Below are 20,315 nucleotides of genomic sequence, written 5' to 3' on the forward strand. Positions count from 1 at the left end.
GTGAATGTGGTATAGTTCTGCTGGTTTCCATCATCCAATCATGTGCAAGAATAATGTTTATTTTCCTTTGATCTGATTGGGTATTCTTTGCAAAATAAAGCTTCAACACATTTGCTAAGCTCTGGAAAAATGATTGCAACTGTACTTCCAAAGTGTACAGTCTATTTCCCTTTAGTAAATCAACCCCTTAGTGCATTATTACATTCTGGTGGGAGAAAGCCCCCTTTATTCTGGTGGGAGCAGTTGTGTAAATGATTTCAATATTTTTTGCGGGATGTAATGAAGTTTTGATATGGTCATGTTTATTGGGAGGACTTCTATGTTCAGCTGGTTATGATCAGTATGGAGTAGGGATGAGCTTCGAGTTGGAGTCAAACTCATGTTCGACTCGAACATCGGCTGTTCGCCAGTTCGCCGAACAGCGAACAATTTGGGGTGTTCGTGGCAAATTCGAAAGCCGTGGAACACCCTTTAAAAGTCTATGGGAGAAATCAAAAGTGCTAATTCTAAAGGCTTATATGCATGGTATTGTCATAAAAAGTGTTTGGGGACCCGGGTCCTGCCCCAGGGGACATGGATCAATGCAAAAAAATTTAAAAACGGACGTTTTTTCGGGAGCAGTGATTTTAATAATGCTTAAAGTGAAACAACAAAAGTGTAATATTCCTTTAAATTTCGTACCTGGGGGGTGTCTATAGTATGCCTGTAAAGGGGCGCATGTTGCCCGTGTTTAGAACAGTCTGACAGCAAAATGACATTTCAAAGGAAAGAAAAGTAACTTAAAACTACTCGCGGCTATTAATGAATTGTCGGTCCGACAATACACATAGAAGTTCATTGATAAAAACGGCATGGGATTTCCCCACAGGAGAACCCTGAACCAAAATTTAAAAAAAAAATGGCGTAGGAGGTCCCCCTAAATTCCATACCAGGCCCTTATCCGAGCATGCAACCTGGCAGGCCGCAGAAAAAGAGGAGGGGATGAGAGAGCACCCCCCTGAACCGTACCAGGCCACATGCCCTCCACATTGGGAGGGTGCTTTGGGGTAGCCCCCCAAAGCACCTTGTCCCCATGTTGATGGGGACAAGGGCCTCATCCCCACAACACTTGCCCGGTGGTTGTGGGGGTCTGCGGGCAGGGGGCTTATCAGAATCTGGAAGCCCCCTTTAACAAGGAGACTTCCAGATCCTGCCCCCCCTGTGTGAAATGGTAAGGGGGTACAAAAGTGCCCCTACCATTTTACAAAAAAACTGTCAAAACTGTAAAAAATGACAAGAGACAGTTTTTGACAATTCCTTTATTTAAAGTCTTCTTTTTTCCATCTTCTTTCTTCTATCTTCCTTTGGTTTCTTCCTCCATCTGCTTCTTCTTCTGGTTCTTCTGGTTCTTCCTCCGGTGTTCTCGTCCGGCATCTTCCTCCATGGCGTCTTCTTCCCTTCTTCTTCTCGGGCTGCTCTGCATCCATGATGGGAGGCTCCCGCTGTGTGATGCTTCTCGTCTTCTGACGGTTCTTAAACAATGGAGGGCGGGGCCACCCTGTGACCCTGCCCCCTTTCACGCACGGGGACTTGATGGGGACTTCCCTGTGACGTCAGAGGGGGCGGGGTCACCAGTTACTTAACACCGGAGACAGAACCAGAAGAACCAGAAGAAGAAGATGGAGGAAGAAACCGAAGGAAAATAGAAGAAAGAAGATAGAAGAAAGAAGATGGAAAAAAGAAGACTTTAAATAAAGGAATTGTCAAAAACTGTCTCTTGTCATTTTTGACAGTTCTTTTGTGAAATGATCGTCTAACCCGGAGCGGGGACCAGCTGAGAACGTGAGTGGTGAACAAGTGATACGATCGCCGGCGTCCACACTCCCTGGGTCCGCTGTGGCCGTCCCTGCTAGTGTTACTGCGTGCTATGTTAAACTTTGCTGTGATACAGTTCCATTTGCTGTGAAGTGCCGAGTTGATTTTAGTTACCATGTGAGTGCATATGTGTGGTTTTTAGTTTTTGATTAAATGTTTTAAAAACGGTATCACGCTATTTGGAGCATTTCTTCCCTTATATGTGGAGTCATTTTCTCAAGGAAAAGTGTTCGGCACACTTAACAGTGGATATCGGTAGGCTGCATGATAACCCCCATGATAGTGGGTTGAGGAGTTTTGCCAGCCAAACACGAGAGTGTGAGGCCTTATCAGCTGGTGAGTGAGCAATTCACAAGGGAGTGGAATCACGGCATTGAGGTGTGGTGTACACGGTGCTACAGCATTTGCAGATTGAAGACACTTGCACTTTTTGAACTTTTTTCTTCACCATTCAATATATTGGTTTTCATCATTCTAAACAGATGTGGACTTATTTTTTATTATATAATTTTTATTAAGTAATAAATATTTTTTTTGTTCTCACATGTTCTATTCTATATTTTTCCATCGTATATTTTGCACATGATCTGTGTATTTTGTATTTTTTCCTAATTTCATGACTAATTGGTCTATGTTTGTGGTATCACAAAACCGTTGTTTTCACTGTTCACGGGGTGTCACTTGTAATAATATACATGTCACTTTATGTTAAGGTAATGCTATATTATGTTCAACACATAGGTTATTTGTATCACATTAGGAATCACTATCACATTGAGCAATTTATGTTTATGTGTGACTACTATTATTGAATATTGGTAATCCACTTTCAACTTGTGATTTAGGATCTTTTTATTATATTAGAGGTGGTGTGGTCACCTACCTCAAGCCCCACTGTAGGGGGGTAGCGCCACTCTATACTATGGACACCCCCCAGGTACAAAATTTAAAGGAATATTACACTTTTATTGTTTCACTTTAAGCATCATTAAAATCACTGCTGCCGAAAAAACGGCCGTTTTTAAAACTTTTTTTTGCATTGATTCATGTCCCCTGGGGCAGGACCCAGGTCCCCAAACACTTTTTATGACAATAACTTGCATATAAGCCTTTAAAATTAGCACTTTTGAATATTCATGTTCGAATCCCATAGACTTTAATGGTGTTCGCGTGTTTGAATGAATTTTTTGCCTGTTCGCATGTTCTGCTGCGAACCGAACAGGGGGGTGTTCGGCTCATCCCTAGTATGGAGTGATATGCTGTACAATTATAAAGGACTCTATGGGGTTGATTTACTAAAGGCTAATAGACTGTGCACCTTGGAAAGTGCAGTTGCTCCAGAGCTTAGTAAATGAGGTAAAGCTTCACTTTGCAAAGAATACCCAATCACATGCAAGGAAAATAAAAAAAACTAAATTTTTGCTTGCACATGATTGGTTGATGAAAGTCAGCAGAGCTTCTGCTCATTTACTAAACTCTGGAGCAGCTGCTCTTGCCGTGTGCAACTGCACTTTCCAAAGTGCACAGTCTTTTTCCCTTTAGTAAATCAACCCCACTGTTTGCAAATATGAATCAGAGTTTCCCTTTACTTATAAATATATGGCTGTAAAATATATATAGAATATATAGAAATATATTTTTCTTACCTCTGTGTTTAAGACATTCTGAGATATTAGTTGTACCAGGACAGTATGAGGATCCATGTTCTCCAGGATGTAGATCAGATCATCTCTATAATACTCATATATCCTCCTCAGTGTTGGATCATCATATGACGACAGCTGACGGCGGAACCTCCTGATGTCCTCTAGAAAACACACAAATACATTTTCTGATTTATAAATGATGAAAATTAATCTCCAGCATGAATTTTATCTCACCAGAGATCTCTGCAATTGAGAAAAGAAGCACTGGAGGTGAGAATCACTATAAGGATCAATTAATTGCGTTGTAATTGGGAAATTATTTTTGCACATACAAGCTAACTAGCTTTAAATCTTCACTGAGAAAACTTTGAGCTTTAACCATTTAAAGCCTAACTACAGATTAATAAAAAAGTAAAAAAAATTCCTTGTGTATTGAATTGTATTGTAACTGTACTGTCTGCCCTCATGTTGTAAAGCACTGCACAAACTGTTGGTACTATATAAATCCTGTATAATAATAAAAATAATGATAGTTTATTTAAAATACTCCCCTGCAGTATTTCCTTTTTTACCACTAGATGGTGCTCCTCTCCCAGGTAGAATGATGCCCAGTGTCATTCATCCCATTTTCTATGAGCTCAGGGTGTCAAGGACCAGCCCCCTGGGGAGTGACCTCAGACCCCTCTGGACTTACAGGAGAATGCTGAAGAGAGTATTCTGCATCATTCAGTACCTGCCCACTGCAGAGGACAGAAGAGGACCAGAACTTAGAGCCCAGGAATAAAGGGATATATAATGATTTTTACAATGCAAAAATGATATCCAAAGGGGATGAAGGGAAATTGGGAGTGCTGGAATTGGGTTTTAAGGTTTATTTCTCAGATGAATATAAAGATATATTTTATTAGCTGTGTATTCTATTTTACAGTATATGATGATTTGCTGTACTATGTTATGATGCTCCATTTGATATCTTATGAAAAAAAGGTCAATGACTCCTCATTCTGGTCTCCAATTTATTAAATAGAGTTTTGGATAGATCTAATATATTATTGGATTGAGTTTAGTTTGCTAAGCAATGTGTGTCATAAACAACGACCATTTTATTTTCATACAATTGTGTTTTCATCATTTATAAATCTGTGACAACACAGGATCACAATGAAGAGACAGGAACAGGGTGGTGTCACCTTATAAGAGGAAATGCCTCAACAAGGACTGTCATGACATGATCACCAGGGATTATTTTATGAAAAGTTGCACATTCATATACTATTGAACATGTCTGGAATTATAGAAATACCGTATTTATCGGTGTATAACATACATTTTTGTGTGCCAATATTTTCTTTGGGCTGCCTCAGAGGGGAAGGGGGTACGAGCACCACCAGATTACACAGAGCGGGGATCTCCTGTTTACTCTGTATTACAAAGTCCCACCTCCTGGTCTGGCTCCTATGATAGACATCCCAGCATTGGCCCAGTGTTCTGTCTATCATAGGAGCCGGTCTAGGAGGTGAGACTTTGTTTTACAGAGGCCGTTGAGTAAATGGGAGATCCTCACTCTGTGTAATCTGGCGGCGCTCAGAACCCCCTTCCCCTCTGAGGCAGCCCAAAGAAAAGACAATTTTTTGTGAGACGGCACTTCATTGCTTTAACTGTGAATTGCACGGTCGTGTGATGCTGTAATAAAACATAATAGATATCCTTTTTTTCTCTCAGAGCTTTCTGTTAATGGTATTTTATCACTTTTGAAGTTTTTATTTTTTGTGCTATAAACAAAAAAGCCGACAATTTTGAAAAAAATAATATATTTTTTACTTTTTGCTATAATAAATATCCCCAAAAAATGTCTTCATCAGTTTAGGCCAATATGTATTCTTCTATATTTTTGGTAAAACAATTGCAATTATTATATTATTATACACGATTTATATAGCGCCAGCAGTGTACGCAGTGCTTTATAATGTGGAGGGGGGACAGCACAATTACAGTACAGTTCAATACAGAAGGGACAGGAGGGCCCGGCTCATAGAGCTTACATTCTAAAGGGAGGGGGAGGTGGTACTAAAGCTAATAGATGTGAGGAATGATTTAATGGGGTGGCAGATATTGATTGGTTTGTGCAAAAGTTATAGCGTCTACAAAATACAGACTAGATTTATGGCATTTTTATTATTATTATTTTTTTTACTAGTGATGGTGGTGATCTGCGATTTTTATCAGGACTGCAACATTGTGGTGGACAGATTGCACACTTAACACTTTTTTGGGACCATTGCATACTTCCCAACATTTTGAGATGGGAATGAGGGACACCTACCAGCAAACATATGTAGGCATAGGATATGTTCAATTTCACACCCCCTATACCCCTTAAAGTGCCCTGCATACAGCTATGGCAATTCGTGCAGGGGAGCCAGCCTGCCGCCATATAACGACGGTGGCTGGGCAGCAAGTAGTTAATGGGCACTGATCAGGCTGTATTATTGGGCAATGGTGAGGCTGCAGATGAGCACTGATAAGGCTGCATTGATGGGCACTGACCCCTATTTTGCTTTGAAGTTCTTTATTTAAAATTATTTTTTTCCCTGAAACTTCCCTCTTAAAATTAAGGTGCGTGTTATACGCCTGTGCTGTGTTAATTGCTGAAAAATATGGTATGTAAACATTTCAATGATTATTTAATCTCTAACATTACTTTCCATGCAGGTCCCATATCAAGAGTTAAAATATAACCCTATTTTTTTATAGAGGGAGAGGGTTATATCCTCTGTCAGGATTTTATCATGCATTAGACTCAATTCACAAAGTACTAACACAAGGATAAGGCTCTCAGTTATAGCTATGGACTTATGATAACTGCCACCTTTTAAAAGAAGCCTTCTTATCCTTCTGTATTGGCTTTGTAAGTAGAGCCTCTAGGGGGAGATTTATACCCCTTTCACACTGGGGAGGTGCCGGCGTTGGTGGTAAAGTTTTTCTAGTTTTAGCGGCGCTTTACCCCTGTAATAACGGCACTTTGGTGCTGCTAGCAGGGCGCTCTTAACCCCCAGAATGTGTTAAAAAAGTGTTAAAAGTTCCCTGCTGGGGATATTTGCCCTCAGATTCACCTCACATGGGTGTAGAGGTACGCTCAGTATAGAATATTGTCACACTTGAAGTTATTATGTAGAATATTTATTGAAAATCACAGTTCACAGGTGGCAAGCAAAGGCAATGTATTTTTGAGAAAGTGCCTCCCCTTCATTAGGAATGTGATGGTGGGTGTGGTCAGGAACCAAAGATTCAATTACAATAAAGCCCCCTTAGGTGTGTGGGTGATGGATAAGATGTCAGATGATAGAGGATCATACATGCTGCTTTTCTGTCATCTGACAATGTATTCAGCACCCACAACACCAAAGGCTGGCCATAGATGGTTCAATTATCTGCCAGTTCAGAAGGAAATGGCTGATATTGAAACCATGTATAGGCAGGCTGAATGGACCAAGTTGATCGATCAATCAACTTGGGTACAACCAGCCTGTCAGATTTTACATATGATTATCATTAGTGGCTGGTATAGCCCCTAGCAATAATCACTGTCTTCTCCCGGTGGGGACAGCTTCCCCCACCCCCACAGGGAGAATGCAATGGCTTGGCAGGAGGGATTCCCCTGTCAACACCGTGTGTGTTAATGGAGCAGTGTTGCCAACCCCCGAAGTGAAATTTACTGGCAGGACGCATTTACAAACACCACCAATTTTTTTTTACTGACAAAAATCATGACATTTGCTGGCAGAGCCGCATTTTTTTACTGACAATGCAAAAAAACACCTAAAATTACTGTTTTCAGTGCTAAACAGTGCACATATCAATATTTAAACTATAAACATATAGCTAGTGCTATTAGCAATGTGTTTAAGTTAAACAAAAATCAAAAACTATATTTCTCCATTGACAATGAAGGTCAGGTTACTATAACCCAGCCAGCACAGAGTTCCCCCTTACATCAGAGTCTGCAAGATTCCCCCTTACAGTGAAAGGGAACTCTTATGTAAAGGGGAATGCTACAGATCATGATCTAAGGGGGAACTCTGATGAAAGGGGAGGCTTTGGTGATCAGAGACCACCTTATATCAGAGTCCACTGTATTCCCTTTACATCAGAGTTACCACTTACATCAGGGTCTGCAGACTGAGTCCCCCCTTACACTGTAAGAGGGAATCCTGCAGACTCTGATATAAAGGGGAACACTAGGAACTCTGATGTGGGGGGCACTCTGGTGACCAGAGACCACCTTCTGCGTAGTGAATACATTAAAGTAAGGAGGTGTTATTAATATAGGGGGGAACCTATATATCAGTGCCAGTGGTGGAACTACCAGAGTAGCAGCAGTCGCACTTGCGACTGGGCCCTGGTGTTCTGCCATTGTGGGGGGGCCCGCTGACTTCTCTAGTTATGCTCGGGTCAGAGCAGGGACACTCACTGCACAGCAGTGGACCGCCCACACTCTCTCCGCCGGGTCTGCCCATTCCATTTGCAGCCGCAGGTTGATGGTGGCGTGTGCAGTTGGGGAACTGAATCTAGAAGAGTGCCAGCTGACCCAGTACAGTAATGGGGTAGGAGCTGCAGGAGGTGGCGCCCGCTGTGTGAGGAGACCCCATCTCCTAACAGATGTGAGTAGAGCGGAGGGAGTCTAGAGAGACACAGAGCAATGCAGGGGAAACCAAGTGGACACTGACAGCAAGTAAGTGTCTCTGATCCTGGCACCCAGCGCTGCCAATGAACCCAGTTCCCACCACCACCACTGCTGATTAATCCCACCCCCCCACCACTGCCACTCATCTCCCCTCCAGCACTGGCACTTATCTCTCCCCCCACTGACACTCATCCCACCCCCCTGGCACTGACACTAATCCCACCCCCCATCATTGCCACTCATCCCTCCCCCCCAGCACTGACACTGATCCCCCCACTGACACTCATCACACCCCCCGACACTGACACTCATCCCTCCCCCACAGCACTGACACTGATCCCTCCCCCCCACTGACACTCATCCCACCCCCCCACCACTGCCACTCATCCCTCCCCCAGCATTGACACTGATCCCATCCCCTCGGCACTGAAACTCATCCCACCCCCACTATTGCCACTCATTCCTCCCCCCCAACACTGCCGCTCATCCCTCCCCCCCAGCACTGCCACTCATCCCTCCCCCCAGCACTGACACTGATCCCCCCCACTGCCCCTCATCACACCCCCTGGCACTGACACTCATCCCTCCCCCACAGTACTGACACTGATCCTTACCCCCCACTGACACTCATCCCACCCCCACACCACTGCCACTCATCCCTGCCCCCAGCATTGACACTGATCCCATCCCCTCGGCACTGACACTCATCCCACCCCCCACTATTGCCACTTATTCCTCCCCCCAGCACTGCCACTCATCCCATCCCCCCAGCACTGCCACTCATCCCATCCCCCCAGCAATCCCACTCTTCCTATCCCCCCAGCACTGTAACTCACCCCCCTACACTGTCACTTATCTCATCCCACCAGCAGGGGCATGTGTACAGGAGTTGCAGGGGTCACAATTGCATGCTCCAGGTTTCCCATGCAGCCCCCTGTACACCTGGATAGGAGGGGTGGCAAATAGAGGAACCAATCCCCTTCATTTTCCTCCTGCAGCCTTTCAGCTGTTGCAGGAGGAAAATGATGGTTCCTCCATATGCCCTCCCCTATCCACCACCTACTGCCCCAAGCTCCTGTGTACTCTTTGGCCCCCCTCCATCCCCCACAGTCCTGCCGGGTTCCCCCTCCACTCTCCTTCCCAGGTGCTGCGGGGGATGCTTTCTGGATGAAGAGTGGCCAGTAAATGTGTATCTTACCATCTCCTCCCTTGTCTTAATTAACAGAGTCAGTGATCTGCAGGGATCACTGACCCAGTTCATTTATAACTGAGGCATAGTAAACTGTGTTTACCCTGAAAACCCTTCTCTTCAGAAAAGCCTACCCTACCCACACCTAACAATTGTATTTTCATTTTCTGAATTAGCTCACCCCCCACAGTCACCTTTTGTTCCACTTGACCCTCCCTTCTAGATTGTAAGCTCTAACGAGCAGGGCCCTCTGATCCCTCCTGTATTGATTTGTATTGTAAGTGTACTGTCTGCCCTCATGTTGTAAAGCACTGCGCAAACTGTTGGCGTTATATAAATCCTGTATTATAACAATAATAATAATGGAGATTGTGGGTTGTGTCCTCAATCTCATTTCTCTGTTTCAAGTAAAACATCAGAGGTCTGTTTAGACCCCTGATATCACACCCACAGTCCATATTCCCATCGCACACATTCCTGGAATGTGCTCCTAAGGTACTGGATACTGGAATCTGTACAATATGTAGATATTGGCCAGCGCACCAAAGATCATCAATTTCATCCAAACTTTTTTTTATTCAAGAAAGATCACATCACAAAACGATGTAGTGCAACGTTTCAGAGCCACGCAGGATCCCTTTGTCAGGCATGAGGCCTAGACAGGACTGAGGCCTACAGAGAGAGGTTGCTGGATTTCTGATCTGAGGTTCCCATAATTACCTTGTTCAAACAGACAATTTGCCCTTTGAAGAGGAAATGCTTGACAGTGCTTTTCTAGTGTGTGATTCAGAAGAAAACGGATTTGGAACGCTACTAATTGAGCAAGTTGGAAGTCAACACCTGCATATCGTTAGAGCCCAGGAGTGGCTCCCAAGCGTGTTTTGACATAGTTTGGGTACTGTGTCACACAATCTGAGGTGAGCGCATAGGCTTTTGGGGATCACCGGAGAGCACTGAAGCATGTTGTATGTTCTGCACTTTTTGGATGAGCATGACGGAAATCACTATTGATGGACACTGGATTTGTGCACTTTGTATATATTTTTCATGAATGTTTATGGATTTTATATATCACTTTATTGAAGGAGTGGATACTCTTTCTAACCTGAGTTGGCACTTGGATTTTCAGTATTTTATGCATGTTGCACTTTATTTACTGTATCACTAAATAATGTTTCACAGAATATAATATTGTTTTAGGTACATCTTTCTGACATTCACATACTTTATATTTTTTATTTTTCATTCACTGATGTTTTATTATTTATTTTTATTTCCTAGCGCAAACGCACTTTTCTTATTTTAAATACAGTAACAGATGATCAGAGGCTGCGCACAAGATACAGTAACAGATGGTTAGAGGTTGGAGACAGGATACAGTAACAGATGGTTAGAGGTTGTGGACCGGATACAGTAACAGATGGTTAGAGGTTGTGGACCGGATACAGTAACAGATGGTTAGAGGCTGCAGACAGGATACAGTAACAGATGGTTAGAGGCTGCGGACAGGATACAGTAACAGATGGTTAGAGGCTGCGGACAGGATACAGTAACAGATGATCAGAGGCTGCGGACAAGATACTGTAACAGATGGTTAGAGGTTGGAGACAGGATACAGTAACAGATGGTTAGAGGCTGTGGACCGGATACAGTAACAGATGGTTAGAGGCTGTTGACCGGATACAGTAACAGATGGTTAGAGGCTGCAGACAGGATACAGTAACAGATGGTTAGGAGCTGCGGACATGGTAGTTTCCTCCTCTGTCCCCCTTCATATTACCATACCTATCTCCACATCAGTCAGTGTCTGCCTTCTGTCACTGTGTCCCTTTCACCTCTCCAGTCAGGCACTGACACTGTGCACATCAGTGTCCCCCTCTGCCGGGCCGGCTTCATCACCCAGTAATGTCACCAGTAATGTCCTCCTAAGTCCTGTGGTTTATGCCCCTTTTTCTTATCCTCCTCTGTCACCACTGGATTAGCTTATCCATAAAAAGGCTTCCATTTCCCCTTCTCCCCCACACCAGCCAATATTTTGCTCTCTCTCAGTCCCATCATTCATGTACAACCAGAATGGTCAGCAATTCATGTTTACCAAATAGTACTGCTCACACACAATGTTCTCCTTTCTCACCATTTTAACAACAAACAGCCTTCTCCTCTAACCTACCCTCAGCCGTCACCCCCAAATACACCCCTCTCCCCAACCTCACACCCAGTTCTGCCTTCAGTCCATTTGTGTTCACACAGCGATTGATCTGACAGCTCCCCCTCCTCCCCCTCCCCTACTACAGCTCCACAGTCCTGGCATATTGTTCTTCCTGTCACCAACTACCATACAGCTCACCTCTTCCCATTGCCAGCACTTAATAGCAATTTCCCCATTGTTCATTTCTGCACTGCTCCATCCATCCCATCCATGCATGCCCTACATTCCTCCTGCTTCATCTCCTGTCAATAACAGCAGATAATCCAAAAGCCGCCCTCCTCCAACACTAAAGTCCCCTCCTTCAGCTTGCTCCTCACCCACAACCTTACCACTCCCATAACACCCTTCACCCCCCCCACCCCAACCACTACCTCTCTGCAGTGTCTGTACCGTTGCTCCGCTGCGGCAATGCAGAGAACGAATGCCTTCCGTTTAAAAATGGCGGCAGGCGACAACATTACGTTACTGCGCATGTGCCACCTGGCCAAGCCTGTACGATCTTTCCCGAGTCCTGCAGGCTTTGGAATGGCGCATGCGCAGTTGGATGGTTGGCCTGCAGCCAACTTTTTTATGACAGCGTTGCCCGTAACGGACATTTACGAAATCCCGAAAATGGGGTGAAATTTATGGGCTGCCCGTAAACTAACGGGCAGTTGCCAACACTGTAATGGGGTATCAAGCTAATTTTTTTCCTGCAAATTAACTCTATGTATGGCCTGCATTACAGTATAGGCTTTATTATAATTTAGTTCCAGGTCAGTGATGACCACACCCACCATCACAGCCCTGACAAAGGGGGAGCACTTACCGAAAACATGTTGGCTTTCATAACCACCTGTGGACTGTGATTTCCAATAAACATCCTTAAAGAGGAAGTAAACTCCCATGCATATATTGTACCTATAGGTAATCCTATAATGAGGCTTACCTATAAGTACTGTAAATATCTCCTAAACATGCGCCATTCAGGAGATATTTACTGTATATGCCTCCGATGATGTCATTGGCGCATGCGATCTGAAGGAATGGCCGCCTGTGCCATTTCTTTAGAGCCCTGTGCCATAACCAGTATCTCCCGCATGCCTGCGTGGGAGTGACATCATGTGGCTCCAGCCAGTCCACAGACCCATAGGGAAGGTGGGTGAAGATAGATGCGGCCTCCAGCGGGGACGAGGGTTTCATTTGCTCGTACGTTTTACATAATGTGCTAGTATGCAATGCATACTAGCACATTATGCCTTTACTTTACAGGTCACCAAAAAAAAAAAGAGGCAGTCTTTACTTCCTTTTTAATAATAACCTCAAGTTTTACAATCTTGTATATCAATGTCAATATTCCTGTCAGACATAATCATGGATCAGGCTTAAAGATAGGGGGCACTGCAACAACAAGCAGATATGTGCATTCATCTGGGAAGTTTCCAGTACCTATCTGTCAGCACACTATGGATCTTCAAAAACATCAAAGGTTTTATTCAAAGTGATCACATCACAGAGGAAGAGTTCAATGTTTCAGGAATGCACAGGACCCCTTCATCAGTCAGTGATCACATGCTTGATGAAGGGGTCCACTGCAGCCCCAAAATGTTGCATTTCTTCATTGTGATTTGATCAATTTGAAAAAAGCTTTTGGAAAGGTTTTGAAGATCTGTGGTGTGCTGGTAATTATAAATGGTAATTTTATATATTGTGCATGCCTCTACAGCCGTCTGAATCTCTCTTGTGGAATAGCTTTCCATTGCTACCAGACAGGCAGCAGCTGAGACCCTAACAAGGCCCACCTACATAATATCTTCCATTGGCCGAATACCCTCTTGAAGGACAACACATCCCAGATCCCCTCCAGTAATACCAAACCACATACTGGCCCAGCACTGCCACACACATTGCAACACCAACAACTGAGGAGAGTTAGGACTTCTGTCAGAATCAGATCCCTGTTTGGTCATTGCTCTCTGTGTCTCTACTTGCTGCACTTTTTAAAATTCCTTTCCTGATGACTTGGGGTCCCTTAGACAGGAAGCAATGGAAATCTCCCTAGTGCATATAAAGCCAGTAATAAAAACACGTCAGAGGCTCTGGTATTCGTTGTTTAATCTATAGCTAAAAAGCAAAGGTTTTAGTTGGAATGTGACTGTCATTAACTGGATCACCTGCTGGTGGCACTGTGGTTTACAGATCTGAAGGGTGCTATACTGGTGCCCACCAGTGGGTGTATTTTTGTAACCAACAGATTAAGCCATTCGCCGCCACCTGATGCTAGTTGCTGGGAGGGTATTTAGCTTCTCTGCTAGTATTCTACAGTGCCTCACCGCTTTGCCTCTGTGCCCCATGTGCTCTGCTTCTTACAACCTGTATTCCTGTTCCTGTTACTTCTCTGCCCGATTTATCCTGCCATATGTACATAGCTTAGTTAGCTAGGCAGGCCATGCTACAGGTTGCAAGAAAGAAAATTGCTCAATTCCTCTGTCAACACAGTCAGTGTAGATGGGGAATCCATCCCACAGTGCTATTGTGTTGTGCGGGAGGGGAACACGGGCAGCCTTCCCCACTGGCAGAATATAATGATCACTGCTGGTGACTATAGCCGTGATTGGGCAAAAAAACCCAACAAGCTGGTACTGAAGTTGATCAATAAATTGACTTCAATACAACCAGCCTGCCCATAGATGGATCACATGTCTGCCGGTGCCTGCTGAACCAGACACATTTCAAACCATCTATGAACAGATCAAATTTAGATAGCTTTGCTTAGTTGTAATCAATTTCACTGATTAGATTCACTGGGTCTTGTACTCCGTGTACTTATTGTTGTGCTCATCACTTGTCTTGTTTCCCTAATAAATAGGGATGAGCTTCGTGTTCGAGTCGAACCCATGTTCGACTCGAACATCGGCTGTTCGGTCGTTCGCCGAATTGCGAACGATATGGGCCGTTCGCGCCAAATTCGTGTGGCGCGTCACGGCCCATAATTCACTGCGGCATCGCAGTGCATTGCTGGCTGATGATTGGCCAAGCATGCACTATGACCCGCATGCTTGGCCAATCACAGCGCCGTCAGTAGAGAGAGCTGTAATTGGCCAAAGCCAGGGTGGCTTTGGCCAATTATGGCTCAGGGGATTTAGTACACGCCCCACACTATATAAGGCCGCCTGCACGGCGGCCCTGTGTAGTGTGTGTTCCGGTGTGCTAAGAGATAGAGAGAGAGAGAGAGACAGTGTCATTTGATTTGAGTTAGATAGATTAGGCAGAACAGTCAGTCAGTTAGCTGCACTTACAGTGTATTGTGTATATATATGCATCCCAGGTGTTGCATATATATATATATATATACACTGTATTCAGTTTAGCTAGATCCGTTCCTGTTATCTTCTATCTAGACTATTTACATTTAGTGCAGTGCGTCCTGTTCACAGTGTTCAGCTAGATCCGTTCCTGTTATTTACATTTAGTGCAGTGCGTCCTGCTCACAGTGTTCAGCTAGATCCGTTCCTGCTATTTACATTTAGTGCAGTGCGTCCTGCTCACAGTGTTCAGCTAGATCCGTTCCTGTTATCTTCTAGACTATTTACATTTAGTGCAGTGCGTCCTGCTCACAGTGTTCAGCTAGATCCGTTCCTGCTATTTACATTTAGTGCAGTGCGTCCTGCTCACAGTGTTCAGCTAGATCCGTTCCTGTTGTTTACATTTAGTGCAGTGCGTCCTGCTCACAGTGTTCAGCTAGATCCGTTCCTGCTATTTACATTTAGTGCAGTGCGTCCTGCTCACAGTGTTCAGCTAGATCCGTTCCTGCTATTTACATTTAGTGCAGTGCGTCCTGCTCACAGTGTTCAGCTAGATCCGTTCCTGCTATTTACATTTAGTGCAGTGCGTCCTGCTCACAGTGTTCAGCTCAGGGGCGTTGCTAGGTAGCAAAAAGACCAGGGGCTTCAGCCCGAAGTCAGAGCCCAGCACCGGGGGGGGGGGGGGTGATGGTGCGGCAGACAGTGGGGTTGTATGGAGGGGGGTGTTACCTACCTGACACATACACTGACCTACCTGACATACACTGACCTACCTAACATACACTGACCTACCTATCTGACATACACTGACCTACTTGACACACACTGACCTACCTATCTGACATACACTGACCTACTTGACACACACTGACCTACCTATCTGACACACACTGACCTGCCTGGCTGACATACACTGACCTACATGACATACCTGACACGCACTAATCTAGCTGATACGCACTGACCTACCTGACATACACTGACCTACCTATTTGACATACACTGTCCTACCTATCTGACACACACTGACCTACCTATCTGACACACACTGACCTACCTGACACACACTGACCTACCTATCTGACATACACTGACCTACCTACCTGACACACACTGACCCACCTATCTGACCTACCTGACACACACTGGCCTACCTATCTGACCTACCTGACACACACTGACCTACCTATCTGACATACACTGACCTACCTATCTGACATACACTGACCTACCTATCTGACATACACTGGTCCACACTGACCTACCTGACATGCACTGACCTACCTGCCCTTGCCCCCTTAAAGCCTAAGTTTATTTATTTAAAATTTGCCAAGGGGCAGTCAAATCATCAAATGCAGCCACTGTTCCCCGTCAATTGCAACCACTGTGCCCCATCAATTGCAACCACTGTGCCCCGTGAAATGAAGCCACTGTGCCCGTCAAAAGAGAGAAGAGAGAGAATAGACACAGAGAAGAAGAGAGAGAGGAGAGAAGGGGAGAAAGAGAGAAAGCGAGAGAGAGAAGGTGAGCGAGAAACACGGAGAGAGAGTGACACCTTTTTTTTTTAAATCTTCGTTCTGTCCCACTCCCAGTCACAGTCACCATGGCCGTTATGCAGCGTGACTCTGGAGGTTGAAGGAGAAGGAGGCGTCACGTTCTCCTGATCTCCTTCTGCTTTCCTTAGGCCAGGCGGCATATCACTCCGCCTGTCAGTCAGTGCAGTGGGCGGCGCCGCAACGGCCGAATCACACAGGTAAATTGCGGCTGCTGCCGCTGCTGTCTGCCCTGTTTTCTCTCCCTTTCTCTTCACTGCAGGATAGGGTTGCCCCCTTTTCTTTAAGCCAAACCTGTACACTTTAGAGGTGCATGGCAAAAAATTTTGGAAAAAAAGCTGCATGGCAAATATTAGCACAACACATTTTGGAATGGATTTACACCTCTATTCATACATTATTATATGTGTATGGCGACTGCACAGTATATGTTTAAATAAGATGGGAGTGTATTAATACTTTATCCTTTGCGGTTTCCACCATCATTCACAATTCTTTTTTCACATTTAAATGAATATACACTATAGGATTGTAAAGACCTGGGACACCTTTGGGTGCATTAAGGAGAGCAATAATGCAGGACGCTTTATTGGTGAGTGTTACCCCCCATAATACAGGGGTCAGTGTTACCCCTCTATAATTTAGGGGCCCCTCATAGAGGACCTCCATTAGATCAGAGTCCCCTTATATCAGTGCTCCTCTTAGAGACCCAAAAAAATTAAAATGGAAAAAATGCAGCACAACCTCCCCCTATAATTATATTCATATATGAAAAAATAGTTGTGAATGATGGTGGAAACCCCCAAGGATAATCCAAGTATTAATACACTCCAGTCTTATTTAAACATATACTGTGCAATCTCCACACACATATAATAATGTATGAATAGAGGTGTAAACCTCCAATTCATTCCAAAATGTGCTAATATCCAATTTACTTTTTCGGATATTAGCAAAATACATTTTGCAATGGATTTACACCTCTATTCATACATTATTATATGTGTGTGGCGATTGCACAGTATATGTTTAAATAAGATTGGAGTGTATTAATACTTGGATTACCCTTGGGGGTTTCCACCATCATTCACAATTATTTGTTCACATTTAAATTAATATAATTATAGGGGGAGGTTGCACTGCATTTTAAATTATTTTTACATAGTTTTTTTTTGAGGAGTTTTAGTTTTATTTTAGGTGTTTTTTTAGATCAGAGTCCAATATATCTGATCCTCTTTAGAGACAAACCGTCAGTCTCTAAGGGGGGTGCTGATATAAGGGGACTGTAATATAATGGGTTTCTCTGAGGAGAGGGAGGGGGAGGTAATATAAGGACAAACTGATCTAATGTGGGTGCTGATACAAGGAGAGTTTCCCTTATTTAGTAGAGGCCTCAAGCGAGGGGTCTCTTTGGTGCTGATCTATTGGCGGGTGCTGACTGCTGGTCTAATGGGTCACCAGCAGTCAGCACCCCCTCTACATTAGCTCAGAGTCCCCTTATATTAGCACCCCCTTAGATATCTCTAATAGATCAGTGACCCCCCCTGCCCCTAAAGACGCCAATTAGACTGCCTTACCGTGAGCCGCTTAGAGTCAGGAAGTGTGGGTGCCGGAGTTTGGGGGCGGAGTGAAGCTGCTCTTCTATAGTGCCATTTTCCCTCCTTCCATTGTATGGGGGGGCTTGGGGAGAAGGCATAGTAGAGGCAGATGCTGCATCGCTGTGGTGGGGAGGTGGGGGGAGGGAGGTGAGAGAGGAGGAGGCAGGAGAGAGAGGGGGTGCTGACACAGAGGAGGGTGGTGCTGACAGAGAGGGGGAGGGCTGACAGAGAGGGGGAGGGCTGACAGAGTGGGTATAGGCTGACAGAGTAGGGGACGCTGACAGAGAGGGGGGTGGGCTGACAGAGAGGGGGATGCTGACAGAGAGGGGGGCGCTGACAGAGAGGGGGGCGCTGACAGAGAGGGGGGCGCTGACAGAGAGGGTATGGGCTGACAGAGGGGGGGTGCTGACAGAGAGGGGGGTACTGGGGGGGTGGGCTGACAGAGAGGGGGGTGCTGACTGGGGGGTGGGCTGACAGAGAGGGGGGTGCTGACAGGGGGTGGGCTGACAGAGAGGGGGTGCTGACAGGGGGGTGGTCTGAAAGAGAGAGGGTGCTGACAGGGGGGGTGGGCTGACAGAGAGGGGGTGCTAAAAGGGGGTGGGCAGACAGAGAGGGGGGTGCTGACAGGGGGTGGGCTGAGAGAGGGGGGGTGCTGACAGAGAGGGGGGTGCTGACTGGGGGGGGTGGGCTGACAGAGAGGGGGGGTGCTGACAGGGGGGTGGGCTGACAGAGAGGGGGTGCTGACAGGGGGGTGGGCTGACAGAGAGGGGGGTGGGCTGACAGAGAGGGGGTGCTGACAGAGGGGTGGGGTGACAGAGAGGGGGGTGGGCTGACAGAGAGGGGGTGCTGACAGGGGGGTGGGCTGACAGAGAGGGGGGTGGGCTGACAGAGAGGGGGTGCTGACAGGGGGTGGGCAGACAGAGAGGGGGGTGCTGACAGGGGGGTGGGCTGAAAGAGGGGGGGTACTGACAGGGGTGGGCTGACAGAGAGGGGGGTGCTGACGGGGGTGGGCTGACAGAGGGGGGTGCTGACAGGGGGGTGCGCTGACAGAGGGGGGGTGGGCTGACAGAGAGGGGGTGCTGACAGGGGGGGGTGGGCTGACAGAGAGGGGGGTGCTGACTGGGGGGGTGGGCTGACAGAGAGGGGGGTGCTGACAGAGAGGGGGGTGCTGACAGAGGGGGGTGCTGACAGAGGGGGGTGCTGACAGAGGAGGGTGGGCTGACAGAGAGGGGGGTGCTGACAGGGGGGTGGGCTGACAGAGAGGGGGGTGCTGATAGAGGGGGGTGCTGACTGGGGGGGTGGGCTGACAGAGAGGGAGGGTGCTGACTGGGGGGGTGGGCTGACAGAGAGGGGGGTGCTGACAGGGGGGTGGGCTGACAGAGAGGGGGGTGCTGATAGAGGGGGGTGCTGACTGGGGGGGTGGGCTGACAGAGAGGGAGGGTGCTGACCGAGAGGGGGGTGGGCTGACAGAGGGTATGGGCTGACACAGAGGAGTGGGCTGACAGAGAGGGGGATGGGCTAACAGAGAGGGGTGTGCTGACTGAAAGGGGCGGGATGACAGAGGGGGGTAGCTTACAGAGAGGCACACTGACAGACGCTGACAGACTGGAGGAAGGGCCGATAACAGACCTCAGTAAAGAGGAGACACATCGCGCGCCAGGCAGGGAGGCGGGACTCCGGGCGGCCAAGATCACCCACAGTCCAGCCCAGCTCCGCCTCCGCATGTAACCATTTACCACCTCCACCGGGCCAATCACAGACATGTCCGCCGCCTGCACCTCCAATTACAGAGCGCCCGCTGCCCAGCCCTTGTATGTGACAGAGATGTCAGTGGGCACGGGAATCGGGATGCGCCGCTCTCGATCTTGCGGCCGGGGCCACTGTTTACAGGACAGCTGAGACATGTCTGTATGCAGCCGCGCTGCATAACTAAGCAGGAAAAAGAGGTGAGCGCTGCGGGGGGGGGAGGTGGCGGTCCGATGGCTCAGTGCCTGTACATGCCTGCTCGTCTCTCCTCCACCTCCAATGCAGCCCGCCGCAGCCGCGACCCGCCCGCTATTTTCTCCTCCACACCCGCCGCTGAGACTCGGGGCTATGGGCTCCACATTCGGGGCTCCAGCCTCGATAGCCACCCCCTGGCGACGCCTCTGGTTCAGCTAGATCCGTTCCTGCTATTTACATTTAGTGCAGTGCGTCCTGCTCACAGTGTTCAGCTAGATCCGTTCCTGTTATTTACATTTAGTGCAGTGCGTCCTGCTCACAGTGTTTAGCTAGATCCGTTCCTGCTATTTACATTTA

The 20,315-nt window shown here is 46.5% G+C and overlaps 1 protein-coding gene across 1 annotated transcript in view; it reads right to left on the reverse strand.

The window, feature by feature from the left end:
* LOC141116664 (NACHT, LRR and PYD domains-containing protein 3-like) overlaps positions 1-4,118 on the reverse strand; it is a 213,150-nt gene extending 209,032 nt beyond the window's left edge. The window contains exons 1-2 of the mRNA XM_073609056.1: positions 4,073-4,118; positions 3,501-3,661 (exon numbers count right to left, since the gene is read on the reverse strand). Coding sequence (XP_073465157.1) covers positions 3,501-3,661; positions 4,073-4,118 — 207 coding nt within the window. The remainder of the gene's footprint in view (positions 1-3,500; positions 3,662-4,072) is intronic.
* Between the last annotated feature and the right edge of the window lie 16,197 nt (positions 4,119-20,315).

The sequence above is a fragment of the Aquarana catesbeiana genome, linkage group LG13 (assembly GCF_042186555.1).
Source record: "Aquarana catesbeiana isolate 2022-GZ linkage group LG13, ASM4218655v1, whole genome shotgun sequence".
NCBI classification, from domain to species: Eukaryota; Metazoa; Chordata; class Amphibia; order Anura; family Ranidae; genus Aquarana; species Aquarana catesbeiana.